This window comes from Parasteatoda tepidariorum, chromosome 6, assembly GCF_982258835.1.
Source record: "Parasteatoda tepidariorum strain Cologne lab strain chromosome 6, Ptep-v5.0, whole genome shotgun sequence".
NCBI classification, from domain to species: domain Eukaryota; kingdom Metazoa; phylum Arthropoda; class Arachnida; order Araneae; family Theridiidae; genus Parasteatoda; species Parasteatoda tepidariorum.
In genome coordinates this window covers 45686569-45708441 of record NC_141760.1, presented here as the reverse complement: position 1 = coordinate 45708441, position 21873 = coordinate 45686569, and the positions used below count along the sequence as shown (strand labels likewise).

General features: G+C 28.1%; 1 protein-coding gene across 1 annotated transcript in view; it reads left to right on the top strand.

Moving 5' to 3' along the window:
* The window catches only part of LOC107439544 (kinetochore protein NDC80 homolog), a 53182-nt gene that overhangs the window by 10552 nt on the left and 20757 nt on the right, over window positions 1–21873 (top strand). Inside the window, exons 5-7 of the mRNA XM_087165783.1 lie at window positions 694–756; window positions 19177–19255; window positions 20806–20894. Of these exons, the coding sequence (XP_087021909.1) occupies window positions 694–756; window positions 19177–19255; window positions 20806–20894 (231 nt within the window). The remainder of the gene's footprint in view (window positions 1–693; window positions 757–19176; window positions 19256–20805; window positions 20895–21873) is intronic.

The following is a 21873-nucleotide window of genomic DNA, read 5'->3' as shown; positions in this document are numbered from 1 at the left end:
AACTTTTAGTTGCTGCCACTTTTTAGTCAAACCTATGGAACAGTGCCTAAATTTTCTTAATTTGTACCCCTGATAATAATTCCTTTTTCTACATTTGAACATTTTTAGAACAAATTACTGTACTTGCATTTTTATTATAACTAGGAGACCTGGTCACTTCTGTTTTTTTAGTTTATAAAGATATGTAGTTCGTTCATGCTTTTCTGGTTTAAGGAAATTTCAGTTTTGAAAAACACAATTTTTGAAATAAAAAACACATTTCTTTCATTTTTATAAATGAACACGGTAGCTCTATTTCCTCTAAGCACTCTTGATATTAAAATGATACACAGTCTTTCACATTGTAAGTGGCCATTGAAAAAAGCTAGTGAAGAAATAAGGGACAAGCTAGTTAATTATTCTGTGAGAGATAAATTAACTATTAAAGCTCTTGTTAAACATATGGCAAATATTTTTGCATTGACATCATCTTTTGGAAAAAACCTTTCCTGTATTAACTTGTGAAAGCTATGATTAGTTTTCAAGGATCAGTAGTGGAAAGTTGATTCCAAACATAACTGAGCATACAACAAAATCTTCATAGCTATTGAACAATTACATATCATTAATTGTCCTCTATTGAAGTTTTATTAAAAACTTTTTTATTTTGCTTTCATAAAATATACTAAATTCAGGCATAATTATTTTTTATAGTTTTCCCTAAATGTTGATTTACCCAATTTGCTATTAGCTGGAGATCCTTCAAATGAACATTTTGTAAGTATATTTATTCTTACAGTATTTGATGTCATTGCTTGATTTGTTGTGATTTTTCAGTTATCATTAATATAGTTAAAACAGCAGGTATGCTATTCTTCATATCATTAATTAATTTTACTTCAGTTAGGAAGTAGTTGCAGGTGTAAGTTTTTAACAAAATTGTAAGTTTTAAGTACAAAACAGGTTTCAAAAAGTTATGAGGGAAAAAAAATATTTTTACTATGCTTACAAATTTATATTCTGGAGTCTCAACAAGAGGGGTCTAGAGAATTAGTGAAAGTGAAATATAGTATAATTAGAAGTTTTATGCTGTTCAATGCATGCAACAAATATTTTATTTGAACAAAAAAAACTTTGTTTGAATATTTACCAGTATTTTACACATTTGATAACAAATCAACAGATTTGACACAAATTTGCTACTACCGTAATTTCGCAGAGATACGTCGCACTGGTATATACATTGCACTCGTATAATGTGACTAAAATGGGTAAAGTTTTTCACCAGAAAAACTCCACCATCGGATACGCCACACAAAATTTTTCTGTTTGAATGATCACGGAATTAACCCTTCTGTTTCAAATATCAAATTATTTGAAAAACAAATGGCTAAACTTTTTAAAATTATTAAACTATTAAATATATCATAAATTAATGTATGTGATCTTACATCAGAGAATCAGAAATTTTGTAATTTGATAATTATCGTAACTTTTTTCATATGTATGCAAAATTGTACGATGTAGAATTGTGCCTAATTCAAATGCAACACAATTGCAAACGCATTATGTTAATAAGTACTAATTTAAAATATTCTAGTTTTATTTAAACAAATTGATTAAAAACCAAAATATAATAAGTTATCAACATGCAATAAATTGATTAAAAGGATCTTACTAGGTGCAATATTGTACCATGTAGAACAATTGCGATCACATCTCGTCACTTTATCGTAATTTGATTTTAAATCCCTAAATATCATTAAATCGAATGATTCAACAGCTACAAGTCCTTACAATAATTCAAAAGAAATATTAATAATAATTAAATTAAATAAATTAAATCTTGTTTTGCACAAAATTGTTCTACACAAAACAATCGCGAACACATCCTGTTTCTTTTTACTAATTTAAAGTTCTAAAATTTTTACCAATCAAATGATACTGCTAAAAACCTTTGAAATAATTTTTAAAAATAGATATAAAAAATAAACAACGAATCTCATTTTGCACAAAATGGAAGCATAAAGTGATCTTGAGTGCATTATTTCTTTTATAATTAATTTATAATATCCCCGTTATATATAAATCAAAAGATTAAACTGCTAAAAAATTTTTAAAATAAACACTGAATATGTAATAAATGAACCAGTTCACACATTCCAGTTTTATCCAAGTGCTCATCATGTTGCATCATTTTACTCAAACGAATTTCGAAATCTGATATTTTTGAGTCTTGGGAATATTACGATAAAAATATGAGTAAAAATAATGAAGATAACCTTCAACTGAAAGTGGGCGATCATTTAAGCATTTCACCCCTCTCATTCATTTTAGAGAATGACTTGTGTACTTTTCTTTCACCTTTTTTTTAAACACCTGCAGTAAAAAAAAGGGAAAGGAAGAATTCATACTTCTGTCAACCCTTGTAAGAGACTATTCGTAGGGTGATTGCGGGAGGCAAATTCGTCAATGGCTATTTTGTTTGAAAGGGAGAGTGGCTGTTGCGCTATTGTTGCATTTTTGAAAACTGTTTTTCACCTGCATTGTTAATTCTTTATATTATTTTTGTTCATAAATTATAAAAATAGATCGCTGCAAAAGATAAAAAGATGAAGAGGAATAAGGAAATTTTGAAGAATCAGATCAACATAATCGAATTTTTCATGCTCAAGTAGTTAAAAAAACAAAACAAAAAAAGCACTGAATAGGCAGCTTCATTAGATACGTCGCACATACCAAAATCTAATGTTTTAAATCATAAATGCCCTGTGGTGTATCTCAGCCAAATTACAGTACTAAATACTGGTTTTATATGATCACCAGAATTTTTAATTAATATGCAAATAGTAAATCTTTTAAAAAATCAAATCAGTTCTAAAAATATCATCCCTTTGTCACCTTTTCATACCTGCCAAGTGTCCTGTTTTTTAAGCGAAGACTCCCATAATTTTATGACTATCTCCCGTTACCTTTTATGATCTTCTCGGTCTAGGTCAAACTTTCAAACTGACCTTATTTGTCCTTTGTCTCAAAAAATTATGTGGAATCACCTGCACTTATATTTTTTTTACTGCTACATCCTTCTGCAGGGTTCCCACGGTCCTTAAAAGTCCTTAAAAGTTGCTTAGTTTTTATTTTGAAAATTAAGGGCCCTTAAAAGTACTTAATTTTGATTCAAGGTTTTTAAGAGTCCTTAATTTCTAGTATCACTAGTTGGTTTGAAAAATTTTTTTATCTTAGAAAAATATCCACAATTAAAAAGTACGTCTTTCGCCTGGAATGAGACCCTGCATCAAGGGTAGAACATTTTGAATGCGTGTGAGGGTAGGGGTTACAAGCAAGTGGAAGAAAACACACCCTTATTGTTTATTATTATTTTTTTTTTCATTAAAGTATTCTTTCTTTCTGGATCATTCTGAAAGAAAAAAAATTTAGTGTGGGGAGAGGGAAGCGTGATACTGCAGGTGGGAAGAGTTCTTGACTTATTTTTAGACAGTACTAAAGTACTTTATCAGCATTGACCTTCTACATCCATAGGATTAGAGAAATTCAATTCTTCTGATAGCACTTGTGGAAGCTTTGATACTTCATTCAAATGTGACATTGTTAGAAATGCCCAGGAAAGTGTGTTTTTAATAATTTATGGACACTTGATGAAAAATATAAGGAATGACTAACAGCATCTAGTGATCGTCACAAGGCAAAGTGGATTTTTTCATTTTATTATATTTTCTTCTGAAATTTAATTTTATAAATGACTCCATTTCTTAATATTAGGGATATTATGAATATTCAGCGAGGTATAATTTTAATCAGGAAAGTCATTTTCGTCGTTTTATCATCGACACTTTTTGTTTTAAAAAGAGTGAAATTTTTGTTTTCTTTTTTCACTTTCGCTGTTTTGTTTTTATATATATATATATATATATATATATATATATATATATATATCGCTGCATTTCAACAGCGTTTCTATTATATATTTTATCTCTACTTTTTCTTTTTGAGTTATACTAATTAGATAACCGGTAAAATCGAAAATTGATTTTCTGCATTGCAAGTTTTGTTTTAAGAATTTATGAAAATTTTCTGTTTCTCTCTTGCTTTTTTGATAGCTTATTTTAAAAAGCCTTCTTTTTCGTCATTTTTTTCTAAAAATCCGGCGATTTTCTAAATTTTTAACGTTAAATTTTTGTTATAAAAATTGAGAACAATTATTATTTTTTGTTTGGCTCTCCTATTTTTTTAAAAAAAACAAAGCAAGAACTTTTGTTTTTGTTATGATGCGGCAATTTTAACGAGCACTACTCTTAGACATTTTTAAATCGATCTATCGCGGATTATCGACTTAACACACATATCGGCAGGCCGATATAATTACTTTCATTTTAGGCGATGCATTAGGAATATGATTTAAGACAACGCTCGCGGTTTAACGTGCGAGGATTCTTGCCTATGCTAACGCTGTGCTGAAAAAGACTATTCTGATTTCGTCTAGCTGCGAAGAACATTTGTGATTACATTTTTAGCTACGAAGATGATGTTCATGATGTTGAATAACGAAGAGCGAGGAACATCGTTGAAATATAGAACGCAATGCATAGTTTCTTTATGCGCCATTTTTTACCTTGGGATTTTACATTTCTTGAATATTATTTTCAGTGAGACTTATTTTGTGATGGCTGTGCGTTTTATTTCGACGGGATATAACGTTTCAAGTAAATTATTTCAAGAGACTTTTGCTACTTAGCGATCATTGCACATTATTTTGTCACTTTTTTTTTTCTGTCTGGATTTAACATTGTAAATTATTTTCAGCAGACCTACTGTTCCCCCAATCGCTGTTATCTTAAATTTTCGTTCTGAATTTAATATGTTAATGAAAAGAAATCATGAATTTAAAAAAAGATTCTTTATTGATTTTTTTTTTAAAAGTGATGCAATTGAAAATTTTATATATTTTGTATTTAACTAATTTATACTTAGTCATAAAAAGTTAGTTTTTTTTAAAATTTATTTTATTCACATAAATATAATGATTTGATTAGTTTTTAAACCAATAAATCTTCAGTAGCTTTTAGTTTTAAAAAAATTAAAACAAAACCTACATTTAATTAATTTGCTTTCATTTTTTAGGAAATTGAAACAAAGTTTGCATTCTTTTTTTTTTTTTAATTTGGCTGTTAGTTAAAATTATTAAATTTCTTTAAATTAAATGAAAAGTTAAGCAAGGTTTTAACGCTTTTCAATAATTTAACAATAATGCTCTTAAATATAGAATATTTTTTAAATTTTTTTAAAAATTCCTTAAATACGTGTTCATTTTATAATTTGTTAGTTAAGTATTATTTTTAAACATTTAAGTCTTTAGTCTATTTTATTTTCACAAAGGAAAATAGTAATAAATAAATAAATAAACTTACATTTATTTTTACATTAAAACCATTTGACCATTAGTCAATACAACTTTATTATTATGAATAAGTAAGTAACAAAAGCCTAACGATGTTTCAAAAGAACATTTTTTTTTCAACAAATAATTTAAAATTTTTTTTTATTTAAGTGGACATTTCTTTTTTTTTTTTTTTTTTTTAATTTTTAATGTATGTAAAATATTTTGTAACAGTTTTATTATTATTTTTAAAAAATCGAAGTCATTTTTAGTTTTAAAGAAAAATTTAAATAAAGCTTGTGTTTGTTTTTACTTTAAGACAGTCTTAAATCAATTCATCTTTATTTTAATTCAAAAAATTAAGCAATACTATTGATGTTATAGAAGCAATTTTTTTTGGGAATTAAAATCTTCTTTTGTTTTAGATTTCTTTCTTTTATTTATTTTTGATTGATTTAAAGATTTCTGATAAATTTCAAACATATGTTAAATCACGATGCCTAACTGACGATCGATCACGATATAAAATTTCTTACAACGCCCAGGCCTATTTTTACATAAACTATAATACTTCTTGATGTTTTTTTTTTTAAATGTTTGATCACTGGGTGGGCGGCCAATTTATTTGGCCGGATATTTGACTATTCGGCCAAATCACTATTCATTATTTCCTATTTTATAAAATAGTATTAATGTTAAAAATATCGTGATTGTTAAAAATATATATATATATATATATATATATATATATATTATATATATATTATATATATATATTATATATATATTATATATATATTATATATATATATATTATATATATATTATATATATATATATATTTGCATACAATTTTCATTACCTTCGATTTATTTGACAAATTATTCTTTTATAATTTCAGACAATACTTAAATTATTATGAACAAAAATTTTTTATTGTCTATTATTTAGTTCCTTTAATATCTATACAAGACACAATACTTTTTAATTGAAAAAATTCTAATTCCTCAGAGGTGCAGTATTGCTTATCACACACAGTGTTAAGCATTTTTTATAACTGAAAGCAGACTATTTTATAAAGATTTTTATAAATGATTCTGATTCCACTACGTTTTGTTTTTTCCCTTAAATAAATTTTGTACTTAATGAATTATTTCATTTCAATTTCTAGATATGCAATTTTTTCATTTTTATTTCAATTGATCAACATCCTGCCTTGTCCTGTGTTTCAATATTTATGTTAGCACTTATTTTAATTATCATTTCTGTTTCTCAGTTCTTAATTTTAATTAATGAGTTTTCCTTGTAGTTTATTTATTTCTTTTCCCCTAGTACTAAATATATTCCGGTTTTAATCATTAAATTTTTTATATTAATTTTGTGATTTTAATAAATCTTTAGCTTATTATAATTAGGTTTTACTTAGTTTAAAATAATTGTCTTAACTTCAATAAGCTTATATTTGTTAGTTTCTTTTTGTCTTGGTTTGGTATTAGAGCACTCAAAATAATATTTTTATTAATTTAATGAATTTACCATCTTAATTTATATATTTCTATCTGTTTACCCAGTTTTTTTCTATTTTTAAAATAGAAAATCTTAATGTTTAATCTGCATTCTTTGAGTTTTTTTTCTTTATATTCTTAAAAGGTTACGTGAGGTAATTAAATTTTAATTAAATGCAGATTATTAGTATTAAACATTTATTTAAGTATTTTTTTTTTTTTTTAAATTTTTTAAAGGATGACTGAGTTGAAGAAAAGCTATTCCATTTTTTTAATCTATTATTATTAATCTATGTTGTTTTATTTGATGATAAATAATCATTGTGCCATTTTTAAGGTCCTTAATTTTTTTGATAAAAGTCCTTAAAAGTGCTTAATTTTTGCTTTGAGAAAAGAGTGGGAACCCTGTTCTGCACACATACAAAGTTGTATTCTGGTGTCTCAATAAAAGGGAATTATTATATAAACAGAAGTGTTATGCTGTTCAATGCATACAACAAATATTTTATTTCTACAAAGAACTTGCGTTGAATATTTAAAAGCATTTTACACATTTGGTATTTAATCAACCAATTTGACTCATTTGCTATTTCTAAATACTGATTTTACATTATCACCAGTATTTTTAATCAATATGCAAATAGTAAATCTTTTAAATAATCAATTATAAAAATATCTTCCCTTATACACCTTTTTTTCCCCCTCAGTTTTATGTGTTATTAATTTACTTATAAAAAAAATTTCAGAATTTTCAAATTATAAAGATAGAAAATATTTCTGAATTCTTCCTTTTTTTTAGTTTACATATTAATATAATAAATAGTATGAAAAACATTATATAATATATTATAAAAAAATAAAATATATAATACAAGTTTTTGTGGGTTATTGACTTACTAGCTTGATAACAAAATTAATTTATGGATTCTTTAAGAATAACAATACTTAAGTTGCTTTTTTGAATAAAAGTAAGTAATTTTGAATATATGCAGAAAAGACTGATAAAAAGAACTGATACTTTGCTGTGAAAAAGAGAAAAAATATGAATCTAAAAAAAAGTGAATTTTAATTATATTTAGATTAAATAAAATTATGATCTGCTGTGAGTTCTGAAGCAGATGTTTGAATATAATATTAAACCAACCTAACTGGGTGTTTCTATGTTTTTTTGCAGGTTTATTTTTTATACATTTATTTATTTATTATAGGATCAGTGAAATAGGCTTTTTTGGGTTTCTAGCATTTTGATTGTGAGTTTGCAAGCTTAAGGTTCCTTTTGCTGCTGAAGCAGATGTTTGAATATAATATTAAACCAACCTAACTGGGTGTTTCTATGTTTTTTTGCAGGTTTATTTTTTATACATTTATTTATTTATTATAGGATCAGTGAAATAGGCTTTTTTGGGTTTCTAGCATTTTGATTGTGAGTTTGCAAGCTTAAGGTTCCTTTTGCTGTTGTAGATAATTTTTTAATCAATTTCTGTTATGGAAAGTTTCATCTCACAAAATAGATTTTGAATGTAAACTTTTTTGTTTTAATCCTCTTTGTAAAAATTACCACACTTTTGTCAAAAAGAATTTTAAAAAAAACGCAGCCTTAAAATATTAAAAAATGTTATTTTTGCAAAAAAAAAAAGAATTTTTTTTTTTCACAATTGTCTTTCTTAAAATTTCTAGCTCCCTCAGTCGAAAATCAGGTGTTGGCAATTTTGAGTTTCGCTAGTAGCGGCAACTCCGTTCCCCCCCCCCCCCACACTTATCTCTTAACCTTTCGTTTAAGCTCTTGTGCTTATTGTTTTTCATAATTTAACATATTTTGATAACTATTGTTTTATGGTTAGTTGTAACCATATTTTGATAACTATTGCTTATGGTTAATTGTAACTATATTTTGGAACATAATGATCATTCGGAATCATTTAATTAACTAATTTCGTTATAGTTATTTTTGTTTACAATAAAAACTTGTTATTGTTATGAGCTATTTGCTATTGTTATTAGTTGACACCTATGAAAACTTAACTATTAAGGTAGATTTTAACCTAAACAGAGGGAAAATCTAAGTGCGTAAACACAGCAATTCCGTTTTTTTTTTTCTCCTCAGTAACATACAATAAAGTCTGAAATGTCACTAGATTTGCTCAATTATATTGATAAAAAGTATTACATATAAATCCAGTCATGATTCGCTTTCCTAATACATAATTAAAATTTTAAACTGAATAAAAGTGATTCGCAGTTAGGTAACATTTTTAAAAATGCAGAATAGTGGGCACCCCATCTATTCTTATCAAGTATCACATGCATGAAAATACGCTTGAAAACATAATCTTTGAAATATTAAATTTATACTTAGAAAACAGTTATTGGTTATATATATATATATATATATATATATATATATATATATATATATATATATATATATATATATATATATATATATATATATATATATATATATTTATATATATACAGTAGAGCGTCGATTCTCCGAACCCTTATTATCCGAACTGTGTCTGAATTCTTTTTTTTTTTTTTTAAGTTTAGAATACTTTTTAACCTATCGACAATTTTTCTAAATTGAGAAGACTAAATAATACCCCCTACATCTGAAGACCATATTTAATTTACAACCTTTTTAGCAGTTTTCTTATAGTAACCATACATACATGTATTCTGATACAGTTAAACCTACATACCCCTTTAGCCCTTAAAACAGAAAATTATCTTCCAAGAATGCAAGCTTCATTTTGATAGTCTTACAATGGTTGGAATGCAGAAGGAGTTTATGAATTGATAAGTTCTGATGTTCTATAATTGGGGAATGTATAGTTGTAACTTATGGTTAATAATTAGTGATTACAGTGCTTGGAATAAAATTCTTAACAGAAAAACAAACGATACTGAAGTTTCTGAACCAGTAGCTCTTTTGGATGAAACTGATGAAATTGTTGCTGAAATTTTGAATGAAAATCGGAACTCTACAGACAAAGTGAAAGAAGTAAGTGATCAAGTTCAAGATAGTGGACCTTCTCATATAAAAGCATGCAATCCATTAGATTTCGCAATGAATTGGCTAGAACATCAAAATGATGTTGATCCAGTTCAGTTGATATATTTAAAAAGAATAAGGGATAAATGGCTGCTAAAAAAAATGGTAAGGGATAAATGGCTGCTAAAAAAAACGCGTCTTCTTTGAAACGAGATCTTTGCTGGATTTCTTTTGCAATGGAAAATAATGAAAAATGTTTTAAAATCAGTAATTGACGAAAAAATTATAAAAAACTGAAATATGATAAAAAAAATTCAAAATGAAAAAAAAAATTTTATTAAAAGTATTTAAAAATTGAAAAAGGAAAAAAATTTTAAACACGCCAGAGCTATTTTAGATAGCACTGCCAGTCCTAAGCCTACAAAAGGTGCGAAGGGAAGTTAATGCATAAATAATAATCATTTACACTAGATTTAGATTAGACGCTCATCGTAAAATCAAGTTTATTTCATATTGTTATCTGTTTGTCTTTAATCAATTGTGTTTTTACTTATTTTTGAAGTGAACTGAAATAAGAGTTCTGACGTCATCATATTAGAATTGTATAAATACCAGCACGCACATGACAGCCTGTCAGTATTTCTCTCATCACCTGCTGTGATGATGCTTCTTGTAAATCAAACCAACTTGTATATAAATGTAAATATGTTTAATAAAATATTAGTATCTCAAAGGAGCTATCTTCGCTTACCTCAATGGTGACCCGGATGTCTGACGATACAAGCAACTTTCATTTTTCATCATCGAATTAATAGGAAACTGCAACTATGGCGGAATCGTCTGCAGTAAAAATTCCCATTTTCAATATCTCTGATCCACACCTGTGGTTCCATATGGTCGAAGCAACTTTCCAGCTTGCGACACCGAAGCCGATTACGGAAAGCAAAACAAAGTTTAACTACTGCCTCGCCCATCTACCTCCTGAAGTAGCCGCAGTTGTAAGGGACATCATTATAACTCCTGACGTAGACGATCCTTTCAAAAAGCTGAAAGAAGAAATTATTGCACGCTGCGGGGAAACAAAGTCCCAGGAAATTCGACGTTTACTCTCCAGAGAGCAACTAGGAGATAGAAAGCCTACTGAACTCTTGCGCACTATGCAGAGAAGAGCTGAATCCCACGAAATCTCAGATTCTCTACTTTTGGAACTATTTCTAAATCAGCTACCGCAGCATGTTCAGTCGATATTGGCCGCAATCCCTTCACTAAGTTCAACTAGAGCAGCAGAAATCGCTGATAAAGTAATGGAAGTGTCAACTTCAAGTGAAGTTAGCGAAGTTTCTTCAAACCAACAATGCACCTTTGAACTTTTAGAAGAAGTTAGAGCTCTACGAAAAGAAGTAGCTGCATTGCGGACACGCAGCAGGTCTCGCAACCGGAATTATGCACAGTTTCGTAATCGTCAAAGCCAATCCTCATCTCCACATCGAAACTCCAAAATGTGCTTCTATCATCGAAAATTCAAATCTGATGCTAGAAAGTGTGTCAAACCCTGCATCTACCAGAAAAACCAAGAAAGGCAAGAGTGAATGCGACTAACATCTTGCCTCCAACAAATTGTCGCCTTTTTGTTAGAGATAGACAAACTAACAAACAATTTCTAGTGGATACCGGAAGTGACTGCTCAATTATTCCAGCAAATAAAAAAGAAAAAGCTCTTTCTCCTATTCAGTTTCTAGTGGATACCGGAAGTGACTGCTCAATTATTCCAGCAAATAAAAAAGAAAAAACTCTTTCTCCTATTCAGACTTTTAAAGCTGCGAACAATACCATCATAAAAGTATACAGTAAGAAATTGTTAACTTTAGACTTCGGTCTTAGACGAAAGTTTAATTTTCCATTTTATATTTGTGATATAACTAATCATATTATAGGTGCAGATTTTTTATACTATTTTAATCTTAAACCTAATATTAGAAAACGTTGCTTAAATGATATTACTACTAATTTAAATTCTCATTGTATTTTTAAAACTGCTGACATTATTTCAATTAAAACTGTTCTTGGTGAAAATTATTATGAAAAATTGTTAAACGAATATCCTGAAATAACGAAACCTATTTGCTCAGACCAAATTGTTAAGCATAATGTTGTACATCATATAGAAACTTTTGGTTCACCAGTTTTTGCTAAACCTCGGCGTCTAGCGCCCGATAGGTTAAAAATAGCAAAAATGGAATTTCAACATATGTTAGATTTAGGCCACATGCGCCCTTCCAAAAGTAATTTTTCATCACCTTTACATTTAGTTCCCAAAAAAAATAGTTTGGACTGGCGTCCAGTAGGTGATTATCGAGCTTTAAACGCTCAAACTGTTAAAGATAAATATCCAATTCCTAATATTATGGATTTTACTAGTGAACTACATGGAACTAAAATATTTTCTCACATTGATTTAATTCGAGCTTTCCATCAAATACCTATAGCCCATGAAGATGTACATAAAACTGCAATAATAACTCCTTTCGGATTATTCGAAAGTACTCGTATGCAATTCGGACTTTGCAATGCAGCCAGTACTTTCCAACGCTTTATTGACGAAGTAACTAGAGGCTTGGAAGGCATTTACGCTTTCATAGATGATATATTAATAGCTTCCGAATCTCCCGAAGAGCATATAAAATATTTAAAATCACTTTTTGATAGACTGCAGTATTTTGGTTTAACAATAAATCCCTCTAAATGCTTATTTGGTCAGAATAGTTTACAATTTTTAGGCTTTAAAATTTCCGAAAAAGGTATTGAACCTTTAAATGATCGCGTTAATGCAATTCTAAATTTTCCAAAACCAAATACGATTACTCAATTACGTAGATTTCTAGGATTATTTAATTTTTATCGACGCTTTATTCCTAATGCAGCTCATATTTTATCACCTTTAACCAAGTTTTTAGAAGGAAAACGAAATATTAAGAAATCTAACAAATCATCAAAAAAATCTGATTTACCGTTAATTTGGACCGATACTTCAAACAAATCTTTTTCTGATGCAAAACAAGCAATAGCCGATGCAACTCTATTAAAATATCCTAAACCTGGTGCTAATTTAAGTCTGTGGACTGACGCGTCTGATTTTGCAATCGGCAGTTCTTTAATGCAATATCAAAATAATGAGTGGGAACCAATTGCATTTTTCTCAACAAAATTAAATAAAAGTCAGCAAAATTGGTCAACATACGATCGCGAATTATTGGCAATATACGCGTCAATAAAAAAATTTCGTCACATGCTTGAAGGTAGAAGTTTTACTATTTTTACTGACCAAAAACCTCTAATTTATGCATTTAAACAAAAACCTGAAAAATGTTCCCCACGCCAATTCAGATATCTTGATTATATTTCGCAATTTTCAACTGATATTAAACATGTAAAAGGAAAATCTAATTCAGTTGCTGATACTTTATCGCGAATAGAAATAAATGCAATTTCAAAACCTCCATTTCTAGACTTTAAAAAACTAGAACAAGAACAAAATAAAGATTCAGAATTAAAAGAAATATTAAATTCAAATAATTCATCTTTAAAATTAGAAAAACATTACTTTTCTTTGGAAGATGTTAATTTAATATGTGATTTTTCAACTAAGTACCCTAGACCTTTTATTCCAAAATCATACAGGCAAATTATTTTTGATTAATTTACATTATTTTTCTCACCCTGGAATATATTCAACTACAAATTTAATTTCTAAACGATTTGTGTGGCCCAACATGAAAGTGGATATCAAAAATAAAGTTCGTTCTTGTGAGAAATGTCAGCGAGCTAAGGTTTTTCAACACACTAAAGCTCCTTTTAGTACATTTGCTCAACCCGACGCAAGATTTTCCCATATCCATCTGGATTTTATTGGCCCACTTCCTATTTCTGAAGGTAAGCAATACTGCCTTACAATAATAGATAGATTCACGAGATGGCCAGAAGTTATCCCTACTACGGATATGACTGCCGAGACCACCGCAAAAGCACTTATTCACGGTTGGATTTCTAGATTTGGCACACCCGTTACTATAACTACCGATCAAGGCCGAAATTTTGAATCAACTCTTTTTCGAAATCTCACTAATATCTTAGGCAGTAACCACATCCATACTACTTCATATCACGCGCAAAGTAATGGAATGATAGAACGATTTCATAGACAACTTAAAAGTTCTATAATAGCACAGGAAAATAATAAATGGACCGAAATTTTACCAATTGTCTTATTAGGTATTCGCACAGCTTTAAAAGCTGATATTAATGCAACTTGTGCACAACTTGTTTATGGTACTTCCTTACATCTACCTTCGGATCTTTTAAACACAAATTCTTTATCTCCACCAGTAACAGAAAATTATGTCACAAATTTAATGGCCGCAATGAGAAAATTAAGTCCTGTACCAGCATCAGCACACAGTAAAAATAAGTTCTATATTAATCCTAATTTAAAATCTTGTTCTCATATATTTTTAAAAGTAGATAAAATTCGTCCTCCACTATCCCCTGCATACACTGGACCACACCGGGTAATTGAACGTTCTGAAAAAACCTTTATTATTGATTTTCATGGTAAGAAAATAACTGTCTCAATAGATAGAATTAAACCAGCTTTTCAAATTTCTGAGAAATTAAAAATAAATAAAATTCCAATGGTCGAAAAGCAATTATCTCCAACAAAGGAAGAAAAGCCAATTGTAACAAAATCTGGTCGCCGTGTGCATTTCCCAAAATATTTTGTTAAAGAGTATAGAATATAAAAGCATCTAAATATTTTGTATCTATTAATTGTATTCCAATTTCCAAGTTAATTTTTTTTCCTAATTAAGACATATATTTCAATTTACTACTTTGTATTTTATGATTGTTTTTAAACAATCATTATTGGTATCGTGACTTTGTCACTGGGGGGATACTGTGTGGTGATAGGTTCGACGCTCATCGTAAAATCAAGTTTATTTCATATTGTTATCTGTTTGTCTTTAATCAATTGTGTTTTTACTTATTTTTGAAGTGAACTGAAATAAGAGTTCTGACGTCATCATATTAGAATTGTATAAATACCAGCACGCACATGACAGCCTGTCAGTATTTCTCTCATCACCTGCTGTGATGATGCTTCTTGTAAATCAAACCAACTTGTATATAAATGTAAATATGTTTAATAAAATATTAGTATCTCAAAGGAGCTATCTTCGCTTACCTCACAACTTTCCAATTATCCGAACCATGTTCGGTCCCGAGCAGTTCGGATAATCGGCACTCTACTGTATATATATATATATATATATATATATATATATATATATATATATATATATATATATATATATATATATGTAACATAAAAAGCTTCAATTAATCTTTTTATGTTAGTTTCTTTGCTATAAAACTTCATCCTAATTAATTATTCTAAACGAAATACTTTCTCACACTTTTAAAAGCCACATCCTGTTCTTAAATCTATTTTTGGCTCAAGTATGCATTTAATTAAGAGCAGGACATTTTTCCCTTTGCTCTTGTGTGGGAAACGTTCGATCTATCTCATAAACCAATAGCAACTACTAAGATTTCCCTCTTTCCCTAAATTAAGACATTTTACGGATTTTACTTTGCAAGATTTTCCCTAACATATAACCAAGGAGCGCAACTTTTCGTGTGCACTTTTACTCATTCTCATGACTGCTCTTGTCTAATAATTAATAAATAAATTTTGTACCCTCCTTCCCGACCTATGACCTGTTTTAATCCTTCCACTCGGCAACGACGTTATAAGTCGCCAGGATTGAACGGTCGGGAAGGGGTACAGTTCGTACGGTACATTAAAGATATTTAATATCTCATTTGAAATTAAATAAATCAACTTCGGAAGAGGGTACTTCAAAAATATGGAATAACTTTAAACCATTTATTCAAACGGACATTTGGTAAATAAGCAGTCAAATTTTTCTTCAACTTATGGCAATAATTAATTCATCCTGTATCTTCATCAAAAAAAAAAATAATCTCTTCAATCATCAAACGTTTAGTTTATTATAAATTATACCTACGCACAGTGGAACTAAACGATCATCCGTTTTCCATGTCTATGCTGCATATTTTGTCTACGTTCCTGAGAATACTAGAAAGCTGAGCTTCAATTCCTTCCTTGAACTAAAAAGAAAAACTGCATCGAATTCCTGTTAATTAAATTGTTTTATTGAAACTATCCCTTTGAGAAAGCGTTGATTTTGCCACTCTTAAGTGCTGAGCTGGATCTTATCGTCGATGAATAATTGTTCTCACACCCACGATGTTCTACTTAAATATTCGTCATTCAAAAGAAAAATAAGCTTCAATTTCTCGTCACTATTGGTGTTAATTTACGATTCATCTTAACGAAGAAACAAATTTTTTCCCTAGCAGCTCACGTCTTTGGTTTTGGAATTGTGTTTACGGAATTTCAACGCATTCCCATCTCTGTTGTGGTTTTCAAAATATCTCGGACTAATTCGAACTTTTTCAGGTATCCTTTGAGTTAAAGTTTTTTACATTTCTCATAAATCAATTTCTTAAATGATTATGATTTTAATTTTTTCCCATATTTGATGTTTCAAAGTGAAACTACTTTTTATATATTGATAGTATTTACTGTTGAAATTTTTATTTCTTTAAATTTTTATTTTCAGTTAATTGATTTATTTGATTGAAAAGTGTTTCGAGAAATTATTTTCATATTGTTTTATGTGTTACAGCTTCTATGATTTTTTGAGTAGTAGAAATTATATTTTTGTTTTACAGTGATTAGGATTTAAATGAAAATGCCATTTAAATTTTTTTTTCTCTTCATAATGCAACTGCAGTAATTATTGAAATTTAATTTAGATATATGAATGCTATTACGGTGTGGCAAAAATTAGATCAAGAAATGTTAAAACTATTACAAATAGTTTGGAAAAATGAATAAAATACTTGTTGTTTGAATTTAAATTGAAGTACAACCAGACATTAATGCTTTAGTTCAACGTTGGTAAATAGTTCATAGCTCAGTTCTAGCTCAGACATTTCCATAGACAAACAACATAAAGATAGGAAAATGATCAAACAAAAATTGAAAAGTATTAGTAACCAAATTCACTTCAAAAACGTTTAAAATAGAAATAAAATATTTGAATTTTCTAACACACAATTGTGACAAATTAAATTACCAATTAAGATCTCTGCACAAAAATTACTTTAAAAAATATCCAAACTAAAATTTTGAAAAAAAAAAATATTTATGTCCAAGAAAAAAGAACGAAAGAAAGATAGAAATGAAAAGAAAAAAAAAAGGTAATTTGCAAATTAACCAAACTTGCACTTCAGATTAAAAATAAGGAAAATAGCTAGGTCAGTCAAATTTTAAAAACTGATTTACCTTAATACCATATTAAATTTGAAAGCTTGTTTTGGATTTCATTTAGTGATAAATTGTGTTAAACGGGTTGTAATGTAAAATCTGAGAAGACTGATCACCTTTTCTGATTATAAAAGCAATTTGTCTGTACACATATTTCCTGAAATACGGGTTAATAATTGCAATAAAAATACCAATAAAGAAAAAGTATAAATAAATATAGAGGAAATAGAAAGAAAAGAAAAATAAAAGAGAAAAGAAAAGAAAAGTAGAAAGAAAAATAAGAGAGGAAAAGCAAAATTGTTACAGAAGGCAAATTTTGGACATAAAAAAAAAAAAAATAAGTAAAATAAAATAAAAATTTTTTGTGGATATTTTGCTATTAAAGTGACAAAAAATGAAAGGTAAATAAAGTGAAATAAAGACAATACTGAAATCTTAGACTTGACAATAACAACCACTGTGTCATTTTTTTTATTTTGTTTTCAAACAAGGTAAACAATACTCAAGTCTAATTTCAGATTGAAATCTTTCCTGTAAATATGTTTTTTGTGTTTTACATTTTAAATTACACATTTTTAACAAATGTTTATAAATTTTTTTTATCATGATTGACGAGTTAACTTAAATAGTGTTTTTATGAAGAATACTTCTTATAGTGAAAAAGCTGTGTTGTGATTTTTAAACAAAAGACTTTTGAAACTGAAAAAACTGTTAAGTCAAAAAAACTGTTGAAAATGAAAATTTTAAATTTGCTGATGATGCTACTACAGATTTTTAATTGTGTTAAAATTTTTACAATAAGAACATATGTAAATGTTTTATAATTTATATTACTTTTATGTATTGTTACCATTACAAATTTGGTTATTTTATTTGTACTTCTACCATAGGGAAGATTTTGCAAATGGATAATTTCAAAATTTTTGGGATTCTAACTAAACAATTTTGGCGAAGGGGGATGTAACATAAAAAGCTTCAATTAATCTTTTTATGTTAGTTTCTTTGCTATAAAACTTCATCCTAATTAATTATTCTAAACGAAATACTTTCTCACACTTTTAAAAGCCACATCCTGTTCTTAAATCTATTTTTGGCTCAAGTATGCATTTAATTAAGAGCAGGACATTTTTCCCTTTGCTCTTGTGTGGGAAACGTTCGATCTATCTCATAAACCAATAGCAACTACTAAGATTTCCCTCTTTCCCTAAATTAAGACATTTTACGGATTTTACTTTGCAAGATTTTCCCTAACATATAACCAAGGAGCGCAACTTTTCGTGTGCACTTTTACTCATTCTCATGACTGCTCTTGTCTAATAATTAATAAATAAATTTTGTACCCTCCTTCCCGACCTATGACCTGTTTTAATCCTTCCACTCGGCAACGACGTTATATATATATATATATATATATATATACACACTCATTATATAAAAAGAAAGAATTGAGAATGTGGGGCTGTGCTGATTTCAAATTTCGCACCGCACTGTTAGAACTTATCACAGTTGACATATATTTTGTTCTATTTTTATGTAACAGCATGACTTAATGTAGCTTCATGAAGAAAAATATTATATTTGCCTTATCAGTCTTTAAGTCGTTATACATTCATAAATTGAATGTTGATCCGAAAAACAGTTGGAACACAATTGTTTCCTTTAGAGAAATTCTTTTGGTCCAAAACCGAAAGAATTTCTTATTAAATTTAATACTTTATTAAATTCAGTTTGTTTAAATATAAACTATTCTTTAATATGAATTACTGAACCATTGTGTTGCTCAGTCTTAGTGTCTTATTTTTTTCTAGTTTATTTTTTTCTCAAATTTTTTCTGTGATAAATTATAAATAAATTTTATGTATTTAAAGAATTTGAGATTATTTTCTAGGTTCTGATGAAGTATATATATGAATGTTACCCTGATCTAAGTAATGAGGAAGAAATGGTTGAAGTTTTTGAAAAAATAAGTAAGTTTTCTTTTAAAATCTGTTTCATACACTGAATTATGAAGTAAAATCTTTTTCATGTATTGACAGTTTTATAACTAAGTCTGTTTAAAAAGAATTGCTCTTTTTTTTTACTGAATTAATTACTTATAACTTGAAGTTTTCAATTTAAAAAAGTTACTGATATTTTATGTATTTTGAAAAGTGTTTTTAAAAATAAGATCTTGTGTATTTGATGTCCTAGTGCAACATAGTACACTGAAGTATACAATTATATAAGGGATGAATTTTTCAAATTATTACGGAGATTTCGTTAATGTTTGTAAGTGTTGAAGGACTTAAAAGTGCATTTTAAGCATAACATTTTCATTTTGGTGTTCAGTGTGATTTCAAATGAAGATTTTGTTTAGATTTTTAATGTCAGTGTGGGAAACACAATGAAAATTTGTTTCTGTAATTATACCAAAGTTGGTCTTCTGTAATTGTAAAGTAATCACAACAGGTATTGTAAAGTAATCAAAGTATGGCTCTTATTCATATGAATCTTTTTTTCATATCATTCATATGAATGCCAATTCCCTGTGGTTAAGGAAAATATTTCCTTATCACTACCTTTCAGTTACTGCATTTTTTTTTTTTTTTTTTTTTGGTTGAAAACTTTGCGTTTTCTATTACAAATCTTTTTTTTTTTTTTTTTCATTTATGTCTGATAAGTCTTGAAAACAAGTGCTTATTTTTGAGCATTTGAAACATGCCGAATTTATTAAAGAAATGAGGTGTTCAGATTTCAAGTACATCACAATAACTGTATGCTTTTTTGGGAATAAAGTATAAGCGGACAGTAAATTTTTTCTTTTGCTCTTTGATTCCCACTCAAAGAAGTTTGTTCATCACTGTTTCAACTAATGTTAAAGTAGAATTTCTAATCAAAAAACCAATTACTGTGTTTATTACTATGTCATATAAAAGTTCTTGTGATACAGTACAGAACCCGTTATCCGGAAATCAGAAAACCGGAAAACCAGAAAACCGGAACGAAATTCGATAAATTTTCCCCCCATTTTTTAAACAAATTTTTTTTTTCCTTATAAGATTTTAGGATTTTTCTTTCTTTTTTGAAAGATGTTCACCTTACCATCATTTTGTAAATAATCATTAGTGTATTACTTCATCGTTTTTTCTTCTTTTCAAGATTATTTCCTAAAAAAAAATTTTTTTTAGTTGGGGACGGCTTTTTGTAGCGATTCAGAAAACCGGAAATAAAAAAACGGCTTTTTGTAGCGATTCAGAAAACCGGAAAAATCAGTTATCCGGAATAGTGATGGTCCCGATCGTTCCGGATAATCGGTTCCCTACTGTATATTAAAAATACTACTTAAGTGTAATTTATTGTATTTACATAATTTCAAGTAGAAGTTTTCTTGTCAAGAGCTTAGTCAAATGATTTTTTTTTCTGTATTAAAGTTGTTTTTAAGCATAAAAGTGCTTAAGTATTGCTTTGCAGAATTTATTTATTTTAGTATATTTTCAGATATAATGTTTATTTTTACTTCAATTTTCTTTGATTCCAGTTCGGTCTAGAGATGACCAGGATTTAGGTAATCTGGAACAAGAAAGAGATTTAAGGAAAGAAAAGTTGAAAGATGTTAAAAAACAGCTGGTATTGTAGTTTATTTAAGTATATACTATTGCATTTTATAATTTTTATGTTTAGTAAAGTTATTTAATAAAACAAGCTGTTATTTCTTCTGCTGCACTTCTTAGTGTCAAGCAAGATGTCTAAACTTAGATGACAAACTTTTTGCTGAAACAAGTTTTGTGAGAAGTTTGGAGATAAAATGTCCCATCAACTGCACTAAAATAAAAATAAATAAATAATTAAAATATAATTTGTTTTTTACCTTACTAAAAAATTGCAGCTGTTGCTTTTTTGGGGACAGTCGATAAATGTCACATTTTTTTATATATTTTTTACCAATCTTCCTTTTTGTTACAAAGTATCGCATCGTACCATACCCTCCTAATCACATGTCACACTTTATTACATTAACATGTTCAGAAACAAAGCACTATTAGAACATGTTATGTTTCATATTTTATTTAAACTTATTCTATGTTTTGTGAAAAATATTTGTGAGCATAACAATAATAATCATTATCTGTGTTCTTATTTTGAAAAATTTTTTTTTTTTTTAATTTGCTGATTTTTAATGTTTTTTTTTTTTTTTTTTAAACCAAAATGTGATGTGTCTCACTTATAGTTACTTCTTCCCTCCACTTTGTCATAAACTGTCACAATTTCTTAAATCCCATCCCAAGCATGGCATCATTTAGGATTGGTCTCTTTAGTTCTACACCCTTCAGGGTTTCATTGATAGAAGAAAATTTGTACATCAGCCATTTTGTTTAGTATCTCTTAACATTGCAGTCTACAGTTCACAAATTATATAGAAGTGGAATAAGATCGAGTAGCTGAGATTCAAAGATCTGTTAAAGCTGAATTGTTTGTCACAAACTGTTAGATTTAATCAAGTTATTTACTTTGTTATGTAGAATATATTATTTTTAAACAGTAATGCGCTACTTTTTTTGACAAATTATTTTTTTCTAGAAAAAGTGAAATCATCCTATCTTTTCTC